Source organism: Sprattus sprattus, assembly GCF_963457725.1.
Source record: "Sprattus sprattus genome assembly, chromosome: 12".
Classification (NCBI taxonomy): domain Eukaryota; kingdom Metazoa; phylum Chordata; class Actinopteri; order Clupeiformes; family Clupeidae; genus Sprattus; species Sprattus sprattus.
The window spans coordinates 10,106,277-10,133,352 of NC_137910.1; the positions used below are offsets into that span (position 1 = coordinate 10,106,277).

Here is a 27,076-nt window from a genome sequence, read left to right on the forward strand (position 1 = left end):
CGATGATCCTTCCCGCTGTTTTAATCAGCCTCTGGATGGCTGCCTGCTCCGCCTTTGTGCAGCTGGAGAACCATACGTTCAGGCAGTATGTCAGCACACTTTCAATAGCGCAGCGGTAGAAGTTGCTCAGTAGTCTCTGAGGAAGGTGTTCTTTCCTCAACTTCCGCAGGTAGAAGAGGAAGTCTATGATCATCTCTTTAGTTTTCTTTATGTTCAGACTGAGATTGTGCTCAGAACACCAGACTGCCAGGTTTCCCACTCCTTGCCTGTAGGCAGCCTCATCGTTGTTGGAAATGAGGCCAAGCACTGTTGTGTCATTTGCACATTTGAAGATGTTGTTGGATGGGCAAGAGGGAGTACAGTCATGGGTGTAGAGGGTGTGTATAATAGTGGGCTGAGCACGCAACCTTGTGGGGCGCCAGTGCTGATGGGCAGATTTGAAGAGTATGATGCTTTCCCAGTTGTACCCTCTGTGTGCGATTGGTCAGGAAGTCCAATACCCAGTTACACAGTGTAGCATTGAGGTTTAAGTCCTGAAGTTTGGAGATTAGTTTGCCTGGAAGAATCTAAAAGCCTTATGGTACTAATAGCTCAACAAAATGTACTGAATGTGAATATGATGCCTTCCAGAAAGATGTTATTATGATAAGGGTTTCTCTCCATGACACTCTTCTTTTCATGACACTCAAAGCACATTATTTAAAATAAAAAACAGGCCTGTTATGGCAGATGGCAGCCATATCATTTAACTGTTCATACCTGACTTTGAACTGTTTTTTACTGAAACCCGATCTTCAGCAATCCATACCATTTCAATACTGCCATACCAATAGTGTTGCATGACTGTGGCTGCCAGGAATGATTGACACCATGCTGATTGTTAGGCTGTAGAGAACCACATTATATGTCCTATCCTCAGACTGATCAAACACTTTGTCCTCAGAGAAGCAATTCACCAAACATAATGAAAAATATCATAAAAATAAAAGGGCTAACTTTACCTTTAATCAATCTAATACATAGACTATTCACATGAACTGTATTTGACCATAAACAAGTATATCTTGAAAGTGAATGTGCAAACACAGTATGACACACATCAAAATGTAACGTTGTACATTTGGTTTAAAAATAAAAAACATTAATCATTAATCAAAATCATTAATTATGTCATCTACATTTCTTATAAGTTTATAACTCTTGACTGAGATGGGAAAGTTACAGAAAAAATTGGGTTCAGTAACGTTATTAGCTTCTTAATGTCAAGGTTTGGACGGTGTGAATTTATTTTGTTTGTGAGCAAAGCAAGCTAAGCTACTTCTTCTTTATGTTGACAGGACACGACACCTTATAGCTTTTAACCAGAAATCCCCTGTTTAAATTATCTAAATTTCGTGACTTTTGTTTAGTTCCACATTATTATTTTAAAATAGTCGAATTCCGAAACGTTCCTGATGTGAAAAAAAAGACTAACGTTAGTTCACGGACCATAAACCTACCATTAACAGCAGCAAATGTAAGACGGAAGTTGGGATCAGCTGATAGAGGATACTCCGCTGAAGCTTACGAGTGCTAGAGAGCCATCTTCCCTACCGGAGAGAAAGAGAGTGAAGGGGGGACTGAGGACACAATTTGGGGATCCCGGCTTCTTTCGGTGGCACAAAGACAGTGCTGAAAACCGGCACGGACACTGGTGTACATCTGAAGAACAGACCGTGCCTTTTATTCATGTCAAGACAAGGATTTGACGGGAACTTGGGGGAGATCGAGCGAACGAAAGACAAGCTTTTAAAAATACAAAGGAAGAGAAATACGAGAGGGTAAAACATTAGCATACATTGCGAAAAAATTGCATTGATAATTAAACGAGCTGTATACCATTGATAAGAACCCTTATTAAATAGTATTGTTTAGTTTTCTCTATTCAGGATGTACTGACATTAACGCAGACATGTCAGTATAAACAGCGAACCGTTTGTTTTCAGCAACTACAGTTGGGGGTATTGGTATTGGGTAGGATTATGACCATTATATTACATGGCGAAGGGTTTTAACGCATAATTACTATATTTAATCACCTTAACATATGTATAAAATCAAAGTTGACATACATTGACATCTGTTGGCATTCTGTGTTGTGTTTGTGTTTACCAAGCTAGCTAACCAGCCAACAACTATTGGCTAGTTTAGCTAGCTAGCCACATAGCTTGTTTCTATTATGTTTAGCCTGTAATGGCCAAGGAGGCTAACTCGTTTTGCTTCAAAGCTGTATAAGTTTCCGCTTATATAAAGAATCAAATATTGATGTACTCATAATGCATTGGTATGGATGACTAAAAGTGAACATCAACAAGGAAAAGAAGAGGCAGTTTACCTTGAAGACTAGCTAGCTGGCTAACTTGGCTAGCTTTGGAATACTCTTTCTATAGAACACAAGGCAGAGCAGCTTAACTCAGCTGAATGAAAAAGAACCAGGGTGATTCTGCTTGTATGGTGATCCTGACGATTTAAAGATTTTTCGACACAGCTCATATTAATTCTATACTTAACATTTCTAGAGAAGGTAATGATCCGTTAAGTAACGAATGAAGTCACAGCTGTCAAAGCGGAGTTTCTAACAGCGGATACTCTATTAGAAACATAAGTAAACGGGGGGTGTTGAGATACTGCCCCACTATCTTAGCACTGCCTTATCACTTGGTGTCCAATTTGAAAATTTTCTTTTGAGAACGAAACGTGTTGCTCTCTTTAATAGGCCAGACACAGACGACATGTACATACGTTTACATCTAAAAGTCATTAGACAGATTTGTTCTCATTGTAGGTTAGGCTGTTTCGACTAAAAGGCCTGTTGCTCTTAGTTATTTATTTAATATTCTTAATTTTCCATACACGACGACCGGAGTTTTCTTGTTAATAGATAGGATAGGAAAGCATTTTGAAAAAAGGTTGTGCAAACCAGATAGTGAATAAATCGGTTTAGCTTTTTATTTGGTCTGCTTGTCATTCTTCATGAAATGTGCAAAGGGCAAATGTTTATAACACACACGCGTTTTATTCCTAGAACAGACAAACTCTCAAAATTAGGAGGACTGAGAGAACTACGTTTTTCGTCGAGGGCTGTTGAGAGTTTCCTCCCTGCAGTGTTTTGGTTGTGGTGTGACACCCCTCCCCCACTAAAACTGGAGTCCACTGCAAGTGTGTTTCTCCCATGCACTCTGTCAGTTGAAAGTTGTACTTTTTTTATTTATTTTTTGTCAAGGGTTCACAGTCCTTAGTTTGCAAAGTCGTACTCAGTGGATGTAATGGAATTAATGTTCGCGGAGTGGGAAGACGGAGAGCGGTTCTCTTTCGAAGACTCCGACCGGTTTGAAGAGGACTCGCTATGCTCCTTCATATCCGAGGCAGAAAGTCTCTGTCAGAATTGGAGAGGGTGGAGAAAACAGTCCGCTGGGCCCAATTCTCCCACAGTAAAGATCAAAGGTGAGTTGAACAGGTAGTTATGGTATGAAAATTTGAATGTTTGAATGGAGAAAGTGATGTCACAGTACTATTCCTTTGAAATGATTAACATCATAGTGGTTTTCTCAGACAATCACTTTAAAAGAATCCAATATCTATTCATAAACATAATTCATTATATGACTTGACAGCTGCGTTTTGCTGCAAAAGTGAGCCTATCCTGGGCTGCTACTAGACCAAGTGTCTTATCTCATGAGGTAGCCCCCTATGGCTCCAGCTCTTAGTTTTGCAAAATTCTGATAACCTGGATTTTCGTTCCTAAATTCCAGGTCTTATGCGTTGCAGACTTTTTGATGTGATTCCCAGCCTTGATTTCACAAATTGACCTCATGCAATCATGAGTCATTCACCAGAATGTCCATCCAACTGTAACATTTAAGCCGTATAAATGGCATTTTGCCATTGACACGTTGCCCCCCCCCCCCCCCTTTTAAATGTCATCTGGACCCAAACACAACCATTCCTTTCTGCCAGCATGTCTGTTTATTTACTGTTCTTGAATTCATCCTCCAGTCACCCATAGAAAAGAAGATACTCTGTGGTTGCTGCACTTTGTTTTGGTTGTAAGAGCAACCCCCCCTCAACCCCCTTCAGCCATTGTGTAATAAAGCCGGCCCACGGCGGTCACCGGGGTTGTTGAGATTCCTGGTGCTGCCAGAGACACTTCTGAAGTCTCTGCCAGACTAGGCGTCCCCACTGGACAGTATGACTGGACCCAGGGAGACTTCACCAGGTTGTAGTTGTGTGTGCTGAAGTAGCGAAGGTGAGCGCTGACCAGGTTGTAGTTGTGTGTGCTGAAGTAGTGAAGGTGAGAGCTGACCAGGTTGTAGTTGTGTGTGCTGAAGTAGTGAAGGTGAGAGCTGACCAGGTTGTAGTTGTGTGTGCTCAAGAAGTGAAGGTGAGAGCTGACCAGGTTGTAGTTGTGTGTGCTCAAGTAGTGAAGGTGAGCGTTGACCAGGTTGTAGTTGTGATTGCTGAAGTAGTGAAGGTGAGAGCTGACCGGTTTGCAAGTGAGACAGCTTGGGCTGAGAGGCATTTTTTTTGGAGACGCTGCAAGGAGAGTAGGTTGGAGGTTGTGGGGGTTCCTGTTTGAAGACCCTGCCAGGAGAGTAGGGTGGGGGTTCCTGGGGAGGGGGGGGGGGTCCATGTGTGGTAGTCTTGGATTGGGGAGAAGGGGGCCATGTGTTGGTAGTCTTGGATTTGGGAGAAGGGGGCCATGTGTGGTAGTCTTGGATCGAAGGAGTGGTGGGTGTTTGGTGCCGCCCCCGTCCCTGTAAAAAGAGCTTTGTCTTATGCAGCTCACTGCTTCAGAGCAGGGGATTTTGGTTAGGCAATAAACCCCCGTATTTTTTGAAGCTGCATAATGCTGCTGATCTTGCACAGCAGACTTAACCAGCAGCCAGATCCCATCCCCCCCTTTCCTTCAGCTCCAGTTCAGAACTGTTTATAACACTCTTCCCCTGATCTAGCAGCAGAGAGATGCTGCTTATTTAAGACTTTTACTCTCAGCGGTGTAGCATTCATCTTTTTATTTTTCTTAATTTTTTCCTTTATTTCCCCTTCTATTTGCTTTTTGAGTTCTGGAGCGACAAGTTGCATGAGAGGCTGCAGCGTGCCGCACGTTTGAGACACTCAGCTGGGTTTCACCTTCTCAGCGCCCAACAAAAGCCCAGCTGCTAGATGTCCCTCACGTGCTCTCATTGGCCAGCTTGCATTTAGTCATCGTATGACTGACTGTGACTCTGCCACCTGACTCACAGAACACCCTTGGCCCCATGTAACTAATGAAACACACACACAACCACACACACACACACACACCCACACACACACACCCACACCCACCCCCCCCCACACACACACACACACACACAAATGGTCTGACACACTCTAAATACACATGCACAGAGAGGAGGGTCCCATGTGTATCTCCCATACCATGAAGGTGTGTCTGTACAACAGCTGTTGTTGAGAAGCGTGTTTAAGCCATTACCTGTAGCCTATTTTTCCTTGAAGTACCAGGCTGCCATATTGAACTCCTTTGACAACTACTTGAAACTGTAAATAACGATACATTTCAGAGCACACCCTCTTCGTATCCCATGCCCTCCTCTCCGTTCACTATACTGGCCTCTGATTCACCCATAAGCTCATCTGAAGTCGTCCTGCGTGGCAGATGAAATGTAAAGATGCCCACAGGCAGTGGCTGGCAGTAGGGGGCAGAGGGACACAATGGCAGCTATTGAGGCCCAGCTGCCCTCTCACATTCATGGTCGTTTTCAGAGAGTGTGGCCTCCACTCTCCTGCCTGGAGAGGTGTCAGTTGAGGACACTTTGGTAGGGAGTTGTTGCATGACTCACATAGTTACCCTGTTATAAGGAATCATTCAGTGTGTTTTTGTATGGGTAAAGAATGACAGTGTTATGTGTACACTTCCATGTAATATGCATTGTTTGTGCTCTGTGTCATCATTGTTTACAAACATAGGGCCTGGGTTGGAAAACTCTTGAGGCCACATCACTGAGGTCAGATAGGTGGAGCACACTTGTTTACACTACTTCTTTATTGCATTCCAACAACAAAGATAGTGAAAGTTTATATATATGACCATCCTTTCACAATCCTGAAAGTGATTTAAAGTGAAAGTATTTGTCATTAAATATCTTGTCACTGACGGGTGTGTATATCGGTTTTCACAGTAGCTCTGTTGCCTCCATGTGTGCCTTTTGTCCTTCCTTGATGATGCATTGCCTTGTCCACATCTGATAAATCTATATTGATATTGCTACCTTTGGTCTGTGTGTGCCCTGAAATTCAACTGGCAGTACTGAGAGAAGGCCATGGGAAGGATTGCCATGCTGTTGCCTCATCTAATTATACATACCCCCACCCCCCCCTACCATCTCACACAGTCTTTGTGGCTTTATAGGACTCCTCGGCACAGATATCTATATGTACAGGGATCTGCCTGACGGTGTAGGAGGTTTTTAAGTTTGTGATGTTTTAACTGTGCATGTTATCGCATCCGCGCACAACACTTAGTCAATGGCACTTTGTCCGATTGGCCTTAGACCTGAAGAAAAGCTCGTCCTTGAAGCGGCCGGTGTTTTTATAGCTGTGGCCGATCTGGTTTTGAAGTCACTGGTTGTTGAACCGCTCCGTCCGAGAGCACGAGGTCATTTGAGTCCAGAGCGTCTCAGGAAACCCAAGCCCTTCCGGGGCCTTCCGGGGCTGGGGAGGAGGGTGGTGCTTGTGGCGGCTTGGCAGCTGTCCTGATCTCTATCCCCTGTGATGACCATCATGAGCGAAGCAGCTGGTGCCAGTCCCTCTTAGATGGACTGTAAGGCCGCAGAACCATCCATTTAACCGGCTCTATTGCCTTCCCCCTGCCCCGGCCTAATCAGTGATGAATTAATCTGAATGGCTGTTGAGTGGGATGATGAATGGCACCATTTAGATAACTGAACCTCATTCCTAATATAGACAGAGGTAGGCCGAGGGTTGAGAGAGTGTTAGTGTGAGTGCATTGGAAAGGAAGAACTATTATTTTTTTACTCTTAAAAGCTTAGTGTGTTTCAGATTAAAGGTGGTCATTGCATTTCTGTTTTATTTTTTGCCTGCCCAGTTTGTAATGAAAATCATCCTCCTTTCTATTGTGATCAGTCAATGTGTCCTGTCTTATTAATTTAACTTCTTCTTTTTCTCTTTCTTCTTTCTTTTTCTTTCCTCCTCTGGTGCAGATGGTCAGGTAATCCCTCTGGTGGAGCTGTCTGCCAAGCAGGTGGCGTTCCACATCCCGTTTGAGGTGGTGGAGAAGGTGTATCCACCTGTGCCCGAGCAGCTGCAGCTCCGCATCGCCTACTGGAGCTTTCCGGAAAATGAGGAAGACATCAGGTGGGGACGGAACCGTTCAGCGTCCTTGATGGATGTTTTTGATGGCTTTTTTATGGTGACTGATGGTTGCTTGCAGGAGTGAAGTGAACTGACTGAAATACTCCACTGGGTTGATAATTATCGACAGTGGGCGACAGTGGTACAGGAGGTAGAGAAGTCGTTTAGTAATCAGAAGGTTTCGAGTTCGATTCCCTGTCGAAGTGTCCTTGGGCAAGACACTCAACCCCTTATTGCTCCTGATGGAAGAGTGCCATCAGTGTAAATGTAAAAAATGTGTATATATCTTGTAAGTCGCTTTGGATAAAAGCGACTGCTAAATGAATAAATGTAAATGAATAAATGTATAATAGCAGTGTACACCATGTGGGCATGTTCTTACATCACCTCCTGACATACAGCCGCGGAAAAAATTAAGAGACCACTTCAAAATTATCAGTTTCTCTGGTTTTACTATTTATTGGTATGTGTTAAAGTAAAATGTACATTTTAGTTTTATTCTATAACCTACTGGCAACATTCCTACCAAATTTCAAATAAAAATATTGTCATTTAGATCATTTATTTGCAGAAAAATGACAATTGGTCAAAATAGCAAAAAAGATGCAGTGTCTTCAGATCTCGAATAATGCAAAGAAAACAAGCTCATATTCATTTTTAAACTACACAATACTAATGCTTTAACTTAGGAAGAGTTCAGAAATCAATATTTGGTGGAATAACCTTGATTTAAAATCACAACTTTCATGTGTCTTGGCATGCTCTCCACCAGTCTTTCACATTGCCGTTGGGTGACTTTATGCTACTCCTGGCGCAAAAATTCAAGCAGCTCGGCTTCTTTTCATGGCTTGTGACCATCCATCTTCCTCTTGATCACATTTCAGAGTTTTTTTTATGGGATTCAGGTCTCGAAATTGGGCTGGCCATGACAGGGTCCTGATCTGGTGATACTCCATCCACACCTTTACTGGCCTGGCTGTGTGGCATGGAGCATTGCCCTGCTGGAAAAAACACTTCTCAGAGTTGGGGAACATTGTCAGAGCAAAAGGAAGCAAGTTTTTCTTCCGGGACAACGTTGTACTTTGCCTGGCCGAGGTTTGTAAAAGACCATAAGGATTGAACCAAAGCCGACTGGAGGGTCTCCTAGTTCGTCTTCTCTGATGAGTCCAATTTCACAGTAGGTGCAAGACTCTGTGGCTTGTAGGCCTCTCCAGGTCTCCGTCTAACCATCAGACGACCATGTGTTGGGCAAAGCTGAAAATTGGACTCATCAGAGAAGACGAACTAGGAGACCCTCCAGTCCGCTTTGGTTCAATCCTTATGGTCTTTTACAAACCTCAGCCAGGCAAAGTACAACGTTGTCCCGGAAGAAAAACTTGCTTCCTTTTGCTCTGACAATGTTCCCCAACTCTGAGAAGTGTTTTTTCCAGCAGGGCAATGCTCCATGCCACGCAGCCAGGCCAGTAAAGGTGTGGATGGAGTATCACCAGATCAGGACCCTGTCAGGGCCAGCCCAATTTCGAGACCTGAATCCCATAAAAAAAACTCTGAAATGTGATCAAGAGGAAGATGGATGGTCACAAGCCATGAAAAGAAGCCGAGCTGCTTGAATTCTTGCGCCAGGAGTAGCATAGAGTCACCCAACGGCAATGTGAAAGACTGGTGGAGAGCATGCCAAGACACATGAAAGTTGTGATTTTAAATCAAGGTTATTCCACCAAATATTGATTTCTGAACTCTTCCTAAGTTAAAGCATTAGTATTGTGTAGTTTAAAAATGAATATGAGCTTGTTTTCTTTGCATTATTCGAGATCTGAAGACACTGCATCTTTTTTGCTATTTTGACCAATTGTCATTTTTCTTCAAATAAATTATCTAAATGACAATATTTTTATTTGAAATTTGGTAGGAATGTTGCCAGTAGGTTATAGAATAAAACTAAAATGTACATTTTACTTTAACACATACCAATAAATAGTAAAACCAGAGAAACTGATAATTTTGAAGTGGTCTCTTAATTTTTTCCGCGGCTGTATGTTGTGTGTTGGCAGTAATGCTTAGCCAGGACAGGGCAGCTCAAGACGCTATTTTGCCCTCCCCTTTGACCCCTACTCTCCCTCCCCCCGCTCCCCTCTGCAGGCTTTACTCCTGTCTGGCCAATGGGAGTCCAGATGAATTTCAACGAGGGGAACAGCTCTACAGGATAAAGGCTGTGAGAGACCCCCTGCAGATTGGTGAGTGTGTTGCACCGCGCGGGCCAGTTATGACCCTCACGCGTCCAAGTAGGAAAGCCACAGTTTGAAACCATGTGGCGCGGTCAATTGTGAAAGAAAGAAGAGAGCACGGTTTCATGGTTATGTTAATTGTATTCTGTTTCACCAATGCAGGCATGGCATGCTCCTGTACCATCCTTACTGTGTAGCTAAACCACTGTCACACGTGCAACAGCGCAACTTATCTAAGCACTTAGCAGGAAAACAAAGCAGAAGCGCTCTGTGAGAATCCACTTTAAACATTCTAAATGCAAACGGGAGTAAATACCGGAGTACATTGTACAAAATAGGATGCATGTCATTTTAGAGTACGCAACTTGGCCTGTATTCACACTGCCTGACACGGTTTTAAAGTACTGACATCAAAGTGGTGTGATTTATCACCGAGAATAACTGCAGAACTGTTCATCTCAAAATCCCTACCTCCGAGGCATCACACACTGTATTTGTGACATTAACTAGTGACACACTTGTGCAGCAATGACAGACTTGTAAGGCACATTGCCTGCATGTGAATCGCAGGTAGAGCTAGTCTGGCACCCGTGCATGTAGCATAGCTGCGGTTGCATGCGTTGTGTCATGCACCATTACTTTAGCACAGTGATTGCAGGTAGTGTGCGAGTCTTTGTATGCCAGTCACTTTTCCTACATGCCACCCACATCTCCTGTAAGAAAACACACATATTCGTTGTCTTTAACAAACAAGTACAAAATAGTGTTGTTGTTTATGTATAGAATAGAGTTTGACTTGGTTAATAATATCCATACAACATTTCAACCTTCATTGAGGGTAAACATACATCTTATAAATGAAACACGTCAGTCAACATTTTGCTTCCATGATTGTAAAGGGCTTGTTACTTTCCTTGTCAAAACACGCCTCAAAGAGCTGTGTCCCTCACTTTCAACCGTAAGCAGATCTGTGGCTTCCGTGCCTCACATGACTTCACCTTCCCTTTCTCTGGCCTGGCGCTCGTCATAGTACGGAGTCGTGCTCGGAGCGGAGGGCAGCCAGAGGGGAGGGGAGGGGAGCGGAGGGGAGCCAGAGGGGAGGGGAGCGGAGGGGAGCCAGGTTTATCTGGCTTTATTGCGCTGGCAGAGCGCAGGCCCAGGGGGGAGCCGATAGCGCAGACAGGGCTCAGGTTTCCCCGTGTCATTGTGAAGGCCCCGCGTGGATCCAAACAGTGGAGTTATTCTGGGCCCGAGCCGCCTTTGGCAGGGGGCGCCGTGCGACTGAAGCATGGCAGGCTCCGGCTCCGACACCGCGGCATCAATGGGCCCAATTGTTGGGAGGATCTGGGCCAAGCCCCAGCTCGCCTTCCCACAGCTGGCCACGGGTGGGGTATGGGCATTGGCCGGAAGGGGGGTAGGGGGGTGGGGTGAGCTCTGGCCGAAGTCTGACCCCACCGTGTTCCTGGGTCTTAAGTGGACCTGTCTACTCCAAACTGCTAAAATCTGTATACAATAAACACCTCAAATTGATACCAATGTAATACACCAGAGGTGGGCATTATCATACTTATTGATTATTAATGGACACCAGTGCATGTTAAAAGGCTACCCTAGTGTTAAAGTGCATGCCTAATGACCTGCCTGCTGATAGTGACACATCTGGAGTGAGTACCAACTATTGATTATTAATCATTGATTTCATGCGGTCATTCCAAAAAGTTGACCGGCAACCTCGCCTCAGTGTGTCTGTGACAGATGCTGAGTTTCCCCCGCGTAGCACGGAGCCCTCTTGGCCTCGACGTGTTTGCTCATCCAGATTATTCCAGCTCACACTCCAGGATGTGCCCGGGATTACGGGCGGTTTAGTGGCCCTGGAGGAAGAGGAGTGTGTGATCATAGGACAGCGGCCTGGTGAGGGCTCTTTAGAGGGAGACTGCCTGGGAACAGAGCTGAAAGAGAGCTCTAGTTGATTGACGTTCTCTGCTAATGGGCTGGAGGTCTGCGAAGGCTGTCAATCCAGTTTAAAAGATGCACATTCACTCAAGTTATTCGAGGCAGCGCGTGTGGAAAATGTAACATTCCGTATAATGAGCTGGCAGTCGTGATTGACAACAAGCATTCACAAATGCTCAAGGCCCGTCGTAATGCATGGCCTCTGTGTTTGTGGTGTTAGCTCGCCAACTATTTAAAGCAGCATGAATAGAAAGCATCACCACACATTAAAGTGGCAAGGTTGTTCGCGTGCAGCTCGACATACTAATAGCCCCCCCTCGTTTCCATGACGATGAATGTGTAAACGAGGCCCCGTCCACCAATGAGCTTGGGCATGTTTACTAGTCTGGGGTGGCTCAGGGGCAGTCGGGCTCCGCTGCGCTTGGGGTATGTTTACTAGTCCGGGGTTGCTTAGGGGCAGTCGGGCTCCCTTGCTAGCCAAGCGTGCCCCAAAATCTGCAGGCACTGTTAATGACCTGACTGTTAATCCATAAAAAACACATAGCTGAGATGCCAGCTGGGATCAGTGTAAGAAAGATGAAATGCCCTCAGCCCGATGGATTGGAGCTGGTTTCTGCTCTAGTGTTCCCACTCCTGGCTTTTCCAAGGGAGTTTGTGCAAAACAAAAGTGCAGAAATAAAATGAAAAACGTAGACCCCGTTAACAGGCCAGCCACTTCCAATTCCATTTAGGTGACTTGGCCACCAGGGACATGTTCTTTCTTATAAACTCAGTCTATTTATCTCCTGCAGGGCTGCATGGGCACCTTTTAATCATGAGAAAATATTGAATATCGCTTCAAAGTCATGCTCACCCCCCCCCCCACACACAGCTCTTAAATCATTTTAGCGTGTGTTTGGGTGTGAAGTTTTCTGTGCAAGTCCCTCTCCTAGTCTCTGTCGACTGAAGGGATGAACTGGGTCAGGGAGGGGAGAGAAGGAGCGTGGGAGATGGTTATGGACTGTCTGGGTATTGGCACAGATGTCCCCATTTGAATACCTTTTTCTTCTTGATCTTCTGTAAATGATGTTCCCCTAAGGAAATTGTGCTCCCAGAACTCTGATGTTATTGCCCTTAACCTGTTATTAAAGAGGAAATATAGGACAAGACATGATTTTTTTAAAGACAGAATAAGTAGTGAAAAACAGGACTGTCCTCGGAGAAACAGGACATCTGTTCACCCAACTCTAAGGGGAACTGGAAACAAATCGTGAAAACCACTAAAGACTCTTTATTTGAAGCACACATGGGTATAGTTAATTTAACAGTAGAAAAGGCGATATGACAACAGGTTTTCTTCCATGTGTTCGCAGGTCGTACGAGTTCAATGTTGAGTTGAATGAGTGCGCAATATCTGTTGGGGAGGACTAGGAATATTTGGATATCCTTTAATATTACAGATAGGCTGTGTTTAACCATTGCTCTGGCTCGCTGTCAGAACACTGGCTGCTGTCCAGTGGGTGAAAGTCTTTTTGCCAAATCCTCCCTACCCCTCCCCAGCTCAAACTTACACATACACTCACTCACACACACGCACGTATGCGCACACACACACACATGCACGCACACACACACGCACAGACAAACACACACAAACATCCAGTTTTTATCTCCCTCTTTTTTTTTTCTTCTTCCTTTCTTTCTTTATGTGCGTGAAAGTCAAATCCCTTTCATTTCCTGTCTAGCTCGTAAGCTCCATAGCTCTTGAGTCTGCGAGATGGTTACTAATAACACCATTACTAGCCTCAGACTCAGTGCACTGGGTCCCCTTGAGTGTGATGGTGTGCCCGTGGTTGAAAAAGTCTGTCTGTGTGCGGTGACTTGTGAGGAGTTGCGAGGTAGCTGACTTATTCGCTGTCTGACGGCGGGCCTTGTGTGCCGATCCATCACAGGCTTCCATCTCAGCGCCACCGTGGTGTCCCAGCAGGCTGGCCAGTCCAAGGGCGCCTACAACGTGGCCGTCATGTTCGACCGCTGCCGCATCACTTCCTGCAGCTGCACCTGCGGCGCCGGGGCCAAGTGGTGTGCCCACGTGGTGGCCCTCTGCCTCTTCCGCATCCACAACGTGAGTGACACCCCCCCCCCCCCCCCCCCTCCACTTTACCACCTCCACCATTTTGCTCCTAAATTCAGTCTGCACTGAGGAGTGTGTTTGTGTGTGTGTGTGTGCGTGTGTGTACCGTATGTTTGTCTGTGTGTGTGTGTGTGTGTGTGTGTGCGCGCCTATGCCTATGTCAATTACTGTTGTCCCCCCTGTCTATGTGCATGTATATGTCCCTGTGTATGTGAGTGTGTTTGTGTGTGTGTGAGTATTTGTGTGTGTGAGTGTGTATGTGTTTGTATCAGCGGTTTTCTGGGTGTGTGTCTGGGTGTGTGTAGGCAAGGCAGAGTGGAGAGTCTGTGAGATTATGTCTTGGAACCATGTCCCCCCACACCAGGCCCCCCCAGGGCGGAGAGGGCGGAGGAGTGGATCTGTTGCGTTCTGATAGCTCTCCGTAGGAGGCCCTCGGTGTGCCAGATACTGCACAGGCATCCAATGAGGCTGTGGGTGGCGGGATTGCATGTGTGTTTCATGTTGTGTTTGTGTGTGTGTGTGTGTGTGTGTGTGTGCGCGTGTGTAGGGTGTGCGCTTATGAAATCAGCAGCTTGGGGAATTCTTATTGAATTCCTTTTTACACGTTTTAAATAAACAACTGTGTGATGACATCGTAACTTCATTGACTCATTTCCTCTCATTTTGCATAAGCATTGAAGATTGATTGATTTAAATTAAGAGTTTAAGTAGATTTTTTTGTTTATTTTTATATAGTTGATAACATGTGGTTTGAAGAGGTTGGTAACATTCCAGCGTCATTTCCCTTAAACGCTTCTTCACATTGACTGTCTTTGTTTGAATTGAATCTCAGCTTTTTCTAGGACACTGTATTTGCGCTTCTGCATATCTAAGGTTTGGAGCTGTTACCGATCGAGAATGACAAACTACCCAAACTTGCTGTTGCCCTCACTCATTTAAAGAGACCCCAGACTGCTTCATATGCTTTTGCTTAGAGGCTTTTATTTTCTTAAGAATGTAGGTCCCTTGCAGGCTTCCATAGATTCCTCCTGATCTCACCTCGCCCGATAAGACAGCTTCGTTAGTCACTATAGTCCAGATGCTGAGGCTAAACCAAATAAATTCGAGGTAATTAACGGCTCCCGGCTCCCTGCAGCCAGACGCCGGGTCACCTCTTTCTCTTTCTGTGAGACCTGTCGCCACGGATACGCGCCTCTCATTAATCCCCGGGCCACGTTCCGACACGGCCCTCTTTGGAAGCGCGAAAATAAACCCCCTCTAATGTGGTTTGTCCTTCAAACAGATGGGAGAGGGAGGTCGAGAACGAGGGCTGGGAATCAATCTCTGCAGCACCGCTCTCACTCACAGTCTCGGCTGCTTCGGGGAGCCGGGCCGAAAAAAACAAGACAGTCGTTCTGTAGAGTTACTGCTCAATGCGAGACGCATAGATCAAACACCAGAGACAGGCTCGCCAATTTGTCATCCCTCACCTACAGTGTAGGGGTGTGGGGCGTGGAGTGGGGGCGGAGGGAAGGGTTGGGTGAGCACACGGCTGGTGCATACTAATCCAGCTGATGCATACTCATCTATCTGATGCATACTCATCTATCTGATGCATACTAATCCAGCTGATGCATACTTCATCGTTGTCTCCCTATAGATACTCAAACACGCCTCCCCTACCAAACACCTTCATCCTTGTTTCACTATAGATACTCAAACACGCCCCCCCTACCAAACACCTTCATCCTTGTTTCACCATAGATACTCCAACATAGGGGCCCAAGGGATGTTCCATATTCCTCATTCACAGCCGCCTGGAGAAGCAATATGAGAATTAGCCCTCATCATCGGCCTCCTCGGCTGGCTTTGGGTCATGTATTATGCATAGGCCACTCACACGGCTCCTGAAGGAGGCTGAGAGCCTCGGAGATGTGTCTGCGGTGCATGGGTCAGGGCCTCGCCACCGCCTCTGATGCGCTGGCTCACGCGTTGGCCGACAGGCGTTCGCTTACGATTAATCTGCGATCGGGCTGTGTGCTGATCGATGGGATCGCTCGGCCTTTCGCAGCGTCTCCCTGACTTGCCATGTTGCCGAGGTGATGTTAGCCGGCCTTGCCCTGCGCGAGAGTGATGATGAACCAGCCTGAACTACAGGAGCTGGAGGAGGACGCTGATCAGAGATCAGTGTGAATCCAGGTGGTGGTGGTGTGGGTGGCCTGATGAATTGTGCTCGATAAACCCAGATTGATGTGTGCTGTCTTCTCCATGGCCAGGCCTCTGCTGTGTGTCTGCGCGCGCCGGTGTCAGAGTCGCTGTCCAGGCTGCAGAGGGACCAGCTGCAGAAGTTTGCCCAGTACCTCATCAGTGAGCTTCCACAACAGGTAAGGTCCCAGGACACACCCGTGTGCTCCTGTAGGGGTGGAGAAAACCACCTCTTGACGCCAAACCAAACCTCTTGTCGAGCGTGTGTGTGTACACGAGTGTGCATGTGCGTGCGTGTGAAAGAGAATGAGAGAGAGTGAGAGAGAGTGAGAGAAAGAGAGAGAGCGAGAGAGAGAGAGAGAGTGCATGATAGATAAGGTTTCTTTCGAGAGAAATGTGGCTTGAATCGAGGTTACTCAAAACAAGGTTCCTCTGTTGCCCAAATCTCCAATAAAATAACTGAACTGTGCTGAATCCAGCTTGGGGGAAATCTTTATTCTCCTGAGCTCTGAGGGTCAGGGATTGCATTGGTTTCAACTCTCTGCTCTAACCTTTGGTTGACTTAACTTCAGCCTTTCAGCTACAGCCATATGGTCTTGTCAGAAGGGGACACAGTGACTGCATTGTCTGTCTGTGTGTTGACCTTTTTTTTTTGGCCTGGATCATGTAATATTATCGGTGTAACAGGTTTTTTTTTCTGTCTTAAAGTGGTTCTTGCGGTCTCATGCTTGACTTAGTTAGTCCTTGGCAGCTTATCCTGAAAAGACATTTTGAGACTATCCCCTTGTCAATGTCCCACCTTAAATAGGAACCAGAAGATCTTGTTGAGTCATATTCTTTGCAATAATGTGGTGTCTTGTGATTACACCCCCTCTCTAGATATTGCCCACAGCACAGAGGCTTCTGGATGAACTTTTGTCTTCACAGTCCACCGCCATCAACACAGTGTGTGGAGCCCCAGGTAGGCTCTCAACCGCCCCCTTTATTCTCCACAGAGGAACTTCCAGAACAACCCCTCATGTCTTAATTGAGTCCTAATGATTGTATCAATTTTGGCTTTGGCTTTTATGATGCCGTTGCAAAGGGTCAGGATGCAGACATGTGTTTACACTACCTGTATGGGAGAGCAACAACACAACAACACAACATCAACCTGTAACAACACAGAGGGATGTATGGGATGGCTCAGTTCAACTCTTCCAGTGTCCTCTTGGTTAACCCTTTGTGTCCTGGTCTGCAGATCCCACGGCCGGACCCTCGGCCTCAGACCAGAGCACCTGGTACCTGGACGAGTCCACACTCAGCGACAACATCAAAAAGACGCTGCACAAGTTCTGCGGTCCCTCACCTGTAGTATTCAGGTACATGCGAAACAATATGTGCTTTCTAGAAGCTGTTAAGGGAAGGTCACTGCATTTAAATTATAAACTACATTTAAAAACGCCATTTAAGATATCTTGAAATAGCTAGAACTTGAAAGTTTGCTCAGTGCTATTGTGTAATGTCTGTCTCACCCTCTCCCTCTCCCTCTTGTGTGTGTGTGTGTGTGTGTGTGTGTGTGTGTGTGTGTGTGTGTGTGTAACCCTTGTGCAGTGATGTGAACTCCATGTACCTGTCCTCCACGGAGCCCCCGGCGGCAGCAGAGTGGGCCTGTCTGCTGAGGCCCCTGAGGGGCCGGGAGCCCGAGGGCATCTGGAACCTTCTGTCCATCGTCAGGGAGATGTTCAAGAGGAGAGACAGCAACGCTGCGCCGCTCCTGGAGATACTCACAGAGCAGTGTCTCACTTATGAACAGGTGTGATGGCACACACACTCACACACGCGCTCACACACACACACACACCCAGTCACACACGCACAGTCTCACACGCAGTCTCACACGCAGTCTCACACGCAGTCTCACACGCAGTCTCACACGCATGTATGAAGAGAATGGGCGTACATTTTGTATACGTTGTGTTAGATAACTCTGACGAAAAACCTCTATACACAAATCGTGTGATTGTGCGTCCACAAAAGGTTGATACATTTGGCCCCATATCTTTTACCCAGATACACACAGATAAACATGCAGTGTCTTGTATGAAAACACAAACATTCTTTTGTGTCTCTCTCCCTCTCTCTCTTTCTCTCTCTCTCCAGTTCAGAATTAAGAATAGATGAAAAAATACCTTGACTGAATGGGAACTTGACTCCTGTGGGAAATCCCATCATCTTTTGTAAGGAGTAGGACAGGTTGTGATTGAAAAGAATGTTTTGACCCAGCTTTCATTGGTTCCTGCCTTTCTCTCCCTCTGTCTCTCTGTCCCTCCTACTCTCACCCCCCCTCTCTCCTCATCCTCCTCTTCCTCTCTCCCTCTCTTTCCCTCCCTCTGTCTCTCTCCCCCTCCTCCTCTCAGATCATCGGCTGGTGGTACAGCGTGCGTACCTCAGCCTCCCACAGCAGCGCCAGTGGGCACACCGGCCGCAGTAACGGGCAGACGGAGGTGGCGGCGCACGCCTGTGCCAGCATGTGTGATGAGATGGTGGTGCTGTGGAGGCTGGCCGTGCTGGACCCCACCATGAGCCCCCAGAGGTGAGCCCCCGCCTGGCACTCACGCACGCCTGGAGAGCACCTGGGTGGTGAAGGTGATGTGACTGCTGCTTTCTGTGTAAATGTTCAAACACAGTGGTTGCATCAGTCATGTAGATACTCACCGGGTTGGTTTGATAGTTAGTCACTGCCCTGTCATTGCTATTTAACCAACGCAAAGCTATGCAGACGGGTTGTATTTATTATTAATTGATTTGTATTTAATACTTTTTTTCGGAGTAATGTTTAAGTCTTGGAAATGCCATTAATAAGAAAGCTATTAGTGGTTGCTGGTGGTTTTATGGTTTATTCTCCTCTGCTGGCCATTTTTGTTGTTATTTTTCTCTTGTGGTATCTGACCTCTGCTATGGCCTCTAGTCCTGCTGCTCTCTCCCTGCTACTGACCTCTGACCCCCACGCTGGTGTTTGAGATGGGATGCTCAGTGCCGTGTGGTACAGATAGAATCACAGTCTGACTCTTGTCCTCACTGGTGTCATGTATCTGTGGGGCCTGATGCTCTTCTCTGGGCATGATCTGGGCTCTTCTCTCATATCAGTCTGCCCAGTTAGCTAACATGATCTGGGCTCTTCTCTCATATCAGTCTGCCCAGTTAGCTAACATGATCTGGGCTCTTCTCTCATATCAGTCTGCCCAGTTAGCTAACATGATCTGGGCTCTTCTCTCATATCAGTCTGCCCAGTTAGCTAACATGATCTGGGCTCTTCTCTCATATCAGTCTGCCCAGTTAGCTAACATGATCTGGGCTCTTCTCTCATATCAGTCTGCCCAGTTCGCTAACATGATGTGGGCTTGTGCCTGAAAAGCGCTGTAGTAAAACAGAGTGTTGACTACATGTCACAAGTGGAATCTGAAGTACTGATTCTGTGTTGCCTACTGACCTCTCTCTCTCTCTCCCTCTCTCCATTTCTCTCTGCCTCTCTCTCTTTCTTCCTCTCTCTTTCTCTCTCTCTCCCTTTCTCTTCTCTCTTCTCTCTTGCTCTCACTGACTCTCTATCCCCCTCTCTACTCTCTCTTTGTCTCCTCCTTTCTCTCCCTCAGTCTGTTTCTCTCCCCTGCTTTCTCTCTCTCTGCTTGCATTGGCTCTCCCTCTGCTAAGTGCTTTCATTTGACAGTGGGGTAAATGAGGTCTTTGTGGAGATCGGAGTTGCACTAAAACATAATGACAGTTTGGCATCTGCACAGAACTTTCTTTCTGTGGTATCCGTCCGCACGGGCTGCTTGCATGGACACTCTCTCTTTTGTGTTTGTTTGCGTGTCTGTGTGTGTGTGTTTGTTTGTATGTGTGTGTGTGTGTGTGTGTGTGTGTGTGTGTGTCGCTGTGTGAGAGATATAGAATATAAACTAGGCTCAGGAAATGGAACACTACATTTGTTTTTGATTTCTCGCTGTGGGTGATAAAATCTGCAGAGAAGATTACTTTTGATTGCTCAAGATTGTTCACTTACTGTATGTTGTTTCAAGTCGGTTGTTCTTGTATTACAAACGCCTGCAGTTTGTCTTCACTCCGATAGTAAAGCCATGTCATATGCTGTGGCCATGTGAGTGTCGTGTCTGTCTGACCCAGGCCTTCCTGTCCTCTCTCTCTCTCTCTCTCTCTCTGCAGGCGTCTGGAACTGGCTGCCCAGCTCAAGCAGTGGCACCTGAAGGTGATTGAGATCGTCAAGCGAGGCCAGCACCGCAAGTCCCTGGACAAGCTCTTCCAGGGATTCAAGCCGGCCGTCGAGTCCTGCTACTTCAACTGGGAGGTGGCCTACCCGCTGCCCGGCATCACCTACTCCAGCACTGACAAGAAGAGCGCCTCCTTCTGTTGGGCTCGGGCGGTGCAGCTGCAGCGCGGGGCCAAAGCCGGCCTGAGCGGGGATCAGCTGGAGCCTGGAGGAGGAGGAGGAGGAGGAGGAGGAGGAGGAAGGGCGGGGGTGTGTGACGGAGGATCATCTGAACACAAACCTCGCAGCGGCAGCAGCAACAGCCACCAGCCCCAACAGGAAGTGGCTGTGCGCCCCAAGGAGACCATCGTGAGCAAGAGGAAGGGTCTGTCGGCAGGGGGAGGGCCCGGGGTGCTGATGCGTCTGGGAGGAGGCGTGGCTCTCGCGCTGGAGGGCGAGGGGAAGGGCATGTACAAGACGGGAGGCTCCTCCTCTTCCTCTTCGGGGGGCAAAGCCAAGCTGGCACAGGGAGGCAAGGCGTCCTGCGGCGGGGGGTCAGGAGGAGGAGGAGGAGGGGGTGGTGGCGCCGGTGGGGGGAGCGGCGGCAAGCACCCCAGCGCCAAGCGGCGCACCAGCAGCGAGGACAGCTCCCTGGAGCCCGACATGGCCGAGCTGAGTCTGGACGACGGCTCCAGCCTGGCGCTGGGCGCCGAAGCCAGCAACACCAACAGCTTCGACTTCCTGCCGCCGCCCCCCGAGATGCTGCCCGCGCCCAGCCCGCTGCTCCGAGAGCCACGCAAGTACGGCGGCGGTGGCAGCGCCGGCTCGGCCAAGGAGCGGGTCTTCGAGGGCAAGCGTGTTTCCCATGCTACTGTGCCTGCACCGGCCGAGGTGCCCGCCTTCCCTAAGGCGGTTGCTCTGCCTGGAGCTGCCGTCACCACCGCCGCCGGGGCCGTGCCGACTGCCGGTAAAGAAGTTGAGGTGGAGGAGAACGGAGCCGAGGAGGACCTGGTGGAGGACGCCCCACCCTCCGCCTCTGTCGCCGCGGACCCTAGTCTTCCTGCCCCGGTCATGGGCAAGCCGCCACGAGGGGCCCGCAAAGAAGGAGAGGCAGCTGGGGCCTCGACTGGTCCCTCAGCTGCGGCTCCTGAAGCAGCAGGAGCAGGAGGAGCAGCAGGAGCAGGAGGAGCAGGAGGAGGAGCAGCAGCAGCAGGAGCAGGAGGAGGAGCAGCAGGAGCAGCTGCTGCTGGTGGAGACCCAGTTGGGGAGGACGACTATCAGGCCTACTACCTGAGTGCCGCCTCAGAGGAGGGCGGTGACAGAGGCGTCCCCGACAACAACCACGAGGAGGAGCCGGACATATTTGCCGGCATCAAACCACTGGAGCAAGAGGGCCGCATGGAGGTGAGCGCAGAGATTCTCTTAGATCACACTGAGACGTCACGTCACGTCATGCCAGAAGCAGAAATGTTCCTTAGCATGGAGGTGACAGCAGAGATTCTCTTAGATCACACTGAGACTTTAAGACGTCACATGATCCTTAGCCTGGGTGAGGGAGACAGCTATTTGATGGTCTTGGAAGATAAAAGGTCTTGGAAGATAAGAGGGCCAATTACCAAATCTCTTTTTATATCATCCTGACTTGAATGCAAACTGACTTGTATCCACTTAGTGTGGACATTAAACTACACTTGAAGTGACAGAAGGCATCAAAGTGGTTTCATGAATATTGCTGATGTTTTCAGGTCTTTATGCCAAGCAGGCAGAAAATAACCTCCTTATTCTCTGACCATATTCTGAGTCATAGTGGTTTTGGCCATGTGGAGTTGTATCCAGTCCATCAAAGTGTTGTCATGAATATTGATTCTGGTCTTTATGCCAAGCAGGCAGAAAATAACTGTTATTTTCTGACCACATGAGTCATGGTGGTATTAGTCATGTGGAGTTGTATCAGTCCATTGGTGGGTGATGGCTAAGATGTGAACATGTGCTGCCCGTTGTAGGTGCTGTTTGCGTGTGCAGAGGCCCTCTACGCCCATGGCTACAGCAATGATGCGTGCCGATTGGCTGTGGAGCTGGCCAGGGACTTGCTGGCCAATCCTCCTGACCTGAAGGTGGAGCAACCACAAACAAAGGTAACCACGACAACCATGTCATCTTTTCAGCTGTTCGTCCCTTGTTTTCCTCCTTGCTGTCTCTAACGCACTCATGCACACACACTCATACACACACACACTCACATTCACACACACACTCATACACACACACTCACATTCACACACACACTCCTAGATACTCACTCACGCATGCACGCACTCAGGCACACTCACGCACTCAAACTCACATAAACACACACTTACTCACCAACTTACTCACACACACACACACACACACACAGAGACTCACTCACACTCACAACCACACACGCTCTCTCACCCCTACGCACCGTTGCGTTCCAGTTACCTTGTCCTCCTGTGTTTATGTGCAGGGTTCTTCTTTTCTCCACTTTTGCAACCTTTTCTGTTTAGATACTTTTTAGATCAGTTCCATGGTACTCATTTATACCAATAATGGATTCGCCTCATATCTGTTTCTACTCCCCTCATATCAGTTTCTACTCCCCTCATATCTGTTTCTACTCCCCTCTCTCAGGGGAAGAAGAGCAAGGTGTCGACCAGCCGCCAGACTCAGGTGGCCACCAACACGCTGTCCAAGGCTGCCTTCCTGCTGACGGTGCTGAGCGAGCGTCTGGAGCTTCACAACCTGGCCTTCAACATGGGCATGTTCTCCCTAGAGCTGCAGCGGCCCCCCGCCTCCACCAAGGCCCTCGAGGTGTGTGTGTCTGTGTGTGTGTCTGTGTGTGTGTGTGTGTGTGTGTGTGTGTGTGTGTGTGTGTGTGTGATTTCCCCGGCCTCCACCAAGGCACTCAAGGTGTGTGTGTGTGTGTGTGTGTGTGTGTGTGTGTGTGTGTGTGTGTGTGTGTGTGTGTGTTCTCACCGGCCTCCACCAAGGCCCTCGAGGTGTGTGTGTGTGTGTGTGTGTGTGTGTGTGTGTGTCTTTGTTCTCCCCGGCCTCCACCAAGGCCCTCGAGGTGTGTGTGTGTGTGTGTGTGTGTGTTCTCCCCGGCCTCCACCAAGGCCCCTTGAGGTGACTGGGCCCTGGCAGCCGCCGCCATTACATTAGCGTTACCTGTTCGCCTGACGTGTGAAAGTGTGCCATGGTTTAAATGTTGAACGGCCTGCGGTCAGTAAACGTGAGACATAGACGTGGGACATAGACAGCTTCAGATAGCTGGATGGAGAGCTGGAGCATGTACACAGTTTGGGGAGCCTACTTACACCCTCATGTGTTGATTAGAAAAGCTCCACATTCATGCTTTGAGATGCTCACCTTCAGTGTGCCTGTCTCTAGCATCAGTCCAACATCTGGCTTGCATCCTGTGGCAGCTGCACTCTATTGATCCGTTTCAGTGGTGTCATGCTTCCCGGGGAGTCATACGGATGACCTTGATCTTCGCTCCCCACTCTCGCTGGTGCTCTGAAATCACGTCAGTGGTATTTCCCTCCCTGCGCTTGGCTCAGGCAGAGAAGATTTAAAGCCTGACCATAGTGGCGTTAGCATTCGAGCAGGAATGTGGGTAGCCCTGTGAGCAGACCAACACGGGCATCCAGTGACGTGTGTGTGTGTGTGTGTGTGTGTGTGTGTGTGGTGTGTGTGTGGTGTGTGTGTGTGTGTGTGGGGGGTGGGGGAGCTGGTGCTGTGCAGAAGCCTCTGCATAGTAGGATATTGCAGAGCCTGCCAGTTTTTGTCTTGGCACACACTTTAGTGGCAGGCACTGTCAGCAGCATCTGAGGAAGGAGATAGTATATACTGCCTCCTACCTCCTAGCTCCAAGTGGGGAAGATGACTTATTATGGGCATTTTTAGAATTCAGACACGTTGACTCAAGTGTGTACCGCCTCCTACCACCCCGCCCCCATCTGCCTTCCAAATGGATATCATGTGAGGCTAGAATTCTTTTGAATTCTGTCATGGTTTTAGTGTGTTAAAGAAGACAAATATATATGTTAATGTTTTACTGCGTTAAAGAAAACAAATATGTATGTACATGTTTTAGTGTGTTAAAGAAAACAAATATGTACATGTTTTGGCATATAGTGCTGCAAATGAGTTATTTTGGGGGGAAACGGTCTTGGTTAAGCTCTGATCATTAATGAAACGATTATTGTTTTATTTCTGGTGTGTGTGATGTGCCTGTGTGTGTGTGTGTGTGTGTGTGTCTGTGTGTGTGCCTGTGTGTTTGTGTGGTGCAGGTGAAGCTTGCGTATCAGGAGTCCGAGGTGGTGGCTCTGCTGAAGAAGATCCCGCTGGGCGTGGTGGAGATGGGTCTGATCCGAGATCGGGGCGAGCAGCTCCGGGACGGAAACTTCTGCGACTACCGGCCCGTCCTGCCCCTCATGCTGGCCAGCTTCATATTTGATGTGCTCTGCACCCCAGGTGACCCACACCGAATGGCCATACCCCACTCAATAACAACAAATATTGTGTGCTTGCAGTTCTCAGTTTTCGTTCTCCACTTGGAAAACCAGTGTAGTATTGTGTTGCTGTGAAATGAGTTTAATAAGCTGGTGGTTGACTTTTTCATTGGGGTTATGCACACAGACACACACTTATAAAATATACCATGATAAAAACACACAACAGAAATGAACATGCTCACACTCCCACACTCACACACACACGCTTCCAACACGTCCATGCTATACATAGCATACAAAACATGCGAAACCTATTTCTGCTCTGATTCCCGTAAACAGGCTCACAACATATCCATGCACACTCAAAACAAACAATGAACAGATTTACCCCTGTTACACAACCCTTTCATCTGTGCGATCGCAGAACACAGGACTCTCCAAACGGCTCTCTCAGGCTGTCATTAGGGCTGGAGAGATCCTGAAACACAGTCTTCCCACATGGCAAACGCTGCCGTGCGCCTCAGATCCTTCACTTAACGTTTCATCCTCGCTGCCTTTTTGCTTCTCTGACGCTTTTGTCTCTCAACAGCGGTGTCTCCCACGGGCTCCCGCCCACCCAGCCGAAACCGCAACACGGAGATGCCTGGAGACGAGGAGCTGGGCTTTGAGGCTGCCGTCGCCGCGCTCGGTAAGAGGGGTGAGGAGAAAGGGATGAGGGAGAAAGGGATGAGGGAAAGAGGGATGAGGGAAAGAGGTATGAGGAGAGCGGGAGAGCGAACCCTCTCGTCTGCTAATTTTACACCGAGGCGCACAAACACACCACATAAAAGCCTTGTCTCCTCTGGGACATACAAGCCTCTTTCTCACAATCTGTCGCTCTTACACACTCACACACACACACACACACACACACACACACACACACACACACACATACATACAGGTTTTGTGTTTCTCTGTTTTCTACTTCACTCTTCATCTATCGTCTATCATCTCTCTCTCTCTCTCTCTTCCTCCCTCTCTCTCTCTCTCCCTCTAACTCTCTCTATCTCTCCCTTTTCACTTGTAATTGATGGAAACCTCAAAGTAAAGAGTGTCTCCCTGCCAGGCATGAAGACCACAGTGAGTGAGGCGGAGCATCCCCTGCTGTGTGAGGGCACGAGGCGGGAGAAGGGAGACCTGGCTCTGGCTCTCATGATCACCTACAAGGACGAACAGAGCAAGCTGAAAAAGGTCAGCCTGCACCGGCCGTGATGCAGTCACACAAACACACACACACACACACACACACACACACACACACACACACACACACACACACACACACACACACACACACATACACACACACACTCATTCCTTCAGTCGGACACACACACACACACACACACACACACACACACACACAGACACACACACACACACACACACACCCACACACACACACTCATTCCTTCAGTCGGACACACACACACACACACACACACACACACACACACACACACACACACACACACACACACACACACACACACACACACACACACACACACACACACACTCATCCACTGCCATCTGTCTCCCAGTGAGTTTGTGTTCTCTCAGGCATTAATCCCTCTCTCACCCTCTCATGCTGTCTCTCTCTCTGTCTGTGTGTTTCCTCTTTCAGTCTCTCTTCCTCTCTCTCTCTCACTCTGTCTCACTCTCTCACCCTCTCATGCTCTCTTATGCTCTCTCTCTCTGTCTGTGTGTTTCCTCTTTCAGTCTCTCTTCCTCTCTCTCTCTCACTCTGTCTCACTCTCTCACCCTCTCATGCTCTCTCTCTCTCTCTCTGTCTGTGTGTTTCCTCTTTCAGTCTCTCTTCCTCTCTCTCTCTCACTCTGTCTCACTCTCTCACCCTCTCATGCTCTCTTATGCTCTCTCTCTCTCTCTCTCTGTCTGTGTGTTTCCTCTCTGTCTCTTATCCTCTCTCAGACTCCCTCTTCCTTTTTATCTCCATTTGTGTCATTAGGTGCGTTTCCATTCAGCTCGTTCGCATTAACGATTCGCATTCACGGACGATTCGCATAAAACAAATGCGCATCAGCGACCGTTTCCATTCACCCGAGTCTTTAGTCTAATTTGGAGGAAGAGTTTTGTGCATGCTTGAATGGACGCCCTCCTCTCTGCCGTCGGGACTTTTAATGCTGTAGCATTTGAGTTGTTTTGAATATAATTGCTAGAAGGAGAAGGCGTAGACGGTTTTAACATGTTTTACAAACTCACATAGCAGCGAATTCATAGCTAGTGATTCTTTAAATTTGGTGAAGGCCCACTTCACTGCCCAGCTGTGGGTCGAAAACTTCAGGCTGACCAGGTCAGGATTTCAAGAATTGTGCAACGGATAGGCCCTGCTGTGTTGCCTGAAAGTATTTGCTGCCGAAAGCCTGTCCCCACCGACGAGCGCATTTTACAAACTTGCAACATGCGC

At 47.9% G+C, this 27,076-nt stretch overlaps 1 protein-coding gene across 2 annotated transcripts in view; it reads left to right on the forward strand.

The window, feature by feature from the left end:
- Positions 1 to 1,620: 1,620 nt before the first annotated feature.
- Positions 1,621 to 27,076, forward strand: part of zswim8 (zinc finger, SWIM-type containing 8) — a 37,219-nt gene continuing 11,763 nt past the window's right edge. For both annotated transcript variants that reach the window (XM_080848474.1, XM_080848475.1), the window contains exons 1-16: positions 1,621 to 1,820; positions 3,263 to 3,483; positions 7,263 to 7,416; positions 9,553 to 9,647; positions 13,523 to 13,695; positions 15,960 to 16,067; positions 16,768 to 16,849; positions 17,129 to 17,249; positions 17,482 to 17,683; positions 18,288 to 18,463; positions 20,086 to 21,532; positions 22,132 to 22,263; positions 22,781 to 22,960; positions 24,442 to 24,625; positions 25,196 to 25,294; positions 25,715 to 25,839. In XM_080848474.1, coding sequence (XP_080704600.1) covers positions 3,306 to 3,483; positions 7,263 to 7,416; positions 9,553 to 9,647; positions 13,523 to 13,695; positions 15,960 to 16,067; positions 16,768 to 16,849; positions 17,129 to 17,249; positions 17,482 to 17,683; positions 18,288 to 18,463; positions 20,086 to 21,532; positions 22,132 to 22,263; positions 22,781 to 22,960; positions 24,442 to 24,625; positions 25,196 to 25,294; positions 25,715 to 25,839 — 3,456 coding nt within the window. In that variant the 5' untranslated portion in view covers positions 1,621 to 1,820; positions 3,263 to 3,305. The remainder of the gene's footprint in view (positions 1,821 to 3,262; positions 3,484 to 7,262; positions 7,417 to 9,552; positions 9,648 to 13,522; positions 13,696 to 15,959; positions 16,068 to 16,767; positions 16,850 to 17,128; positions 17,250 to 17,481; positions 17,684 to 18,287; positions 18,464 to 20,085; positions 21,533 to 22,131; positions 22,264 to 22,780; positions 22,961 to 24,441; positions 24,626 to 25,195; positions 25,295 to 25,714; positions 25,840 to 27,076) is intronic.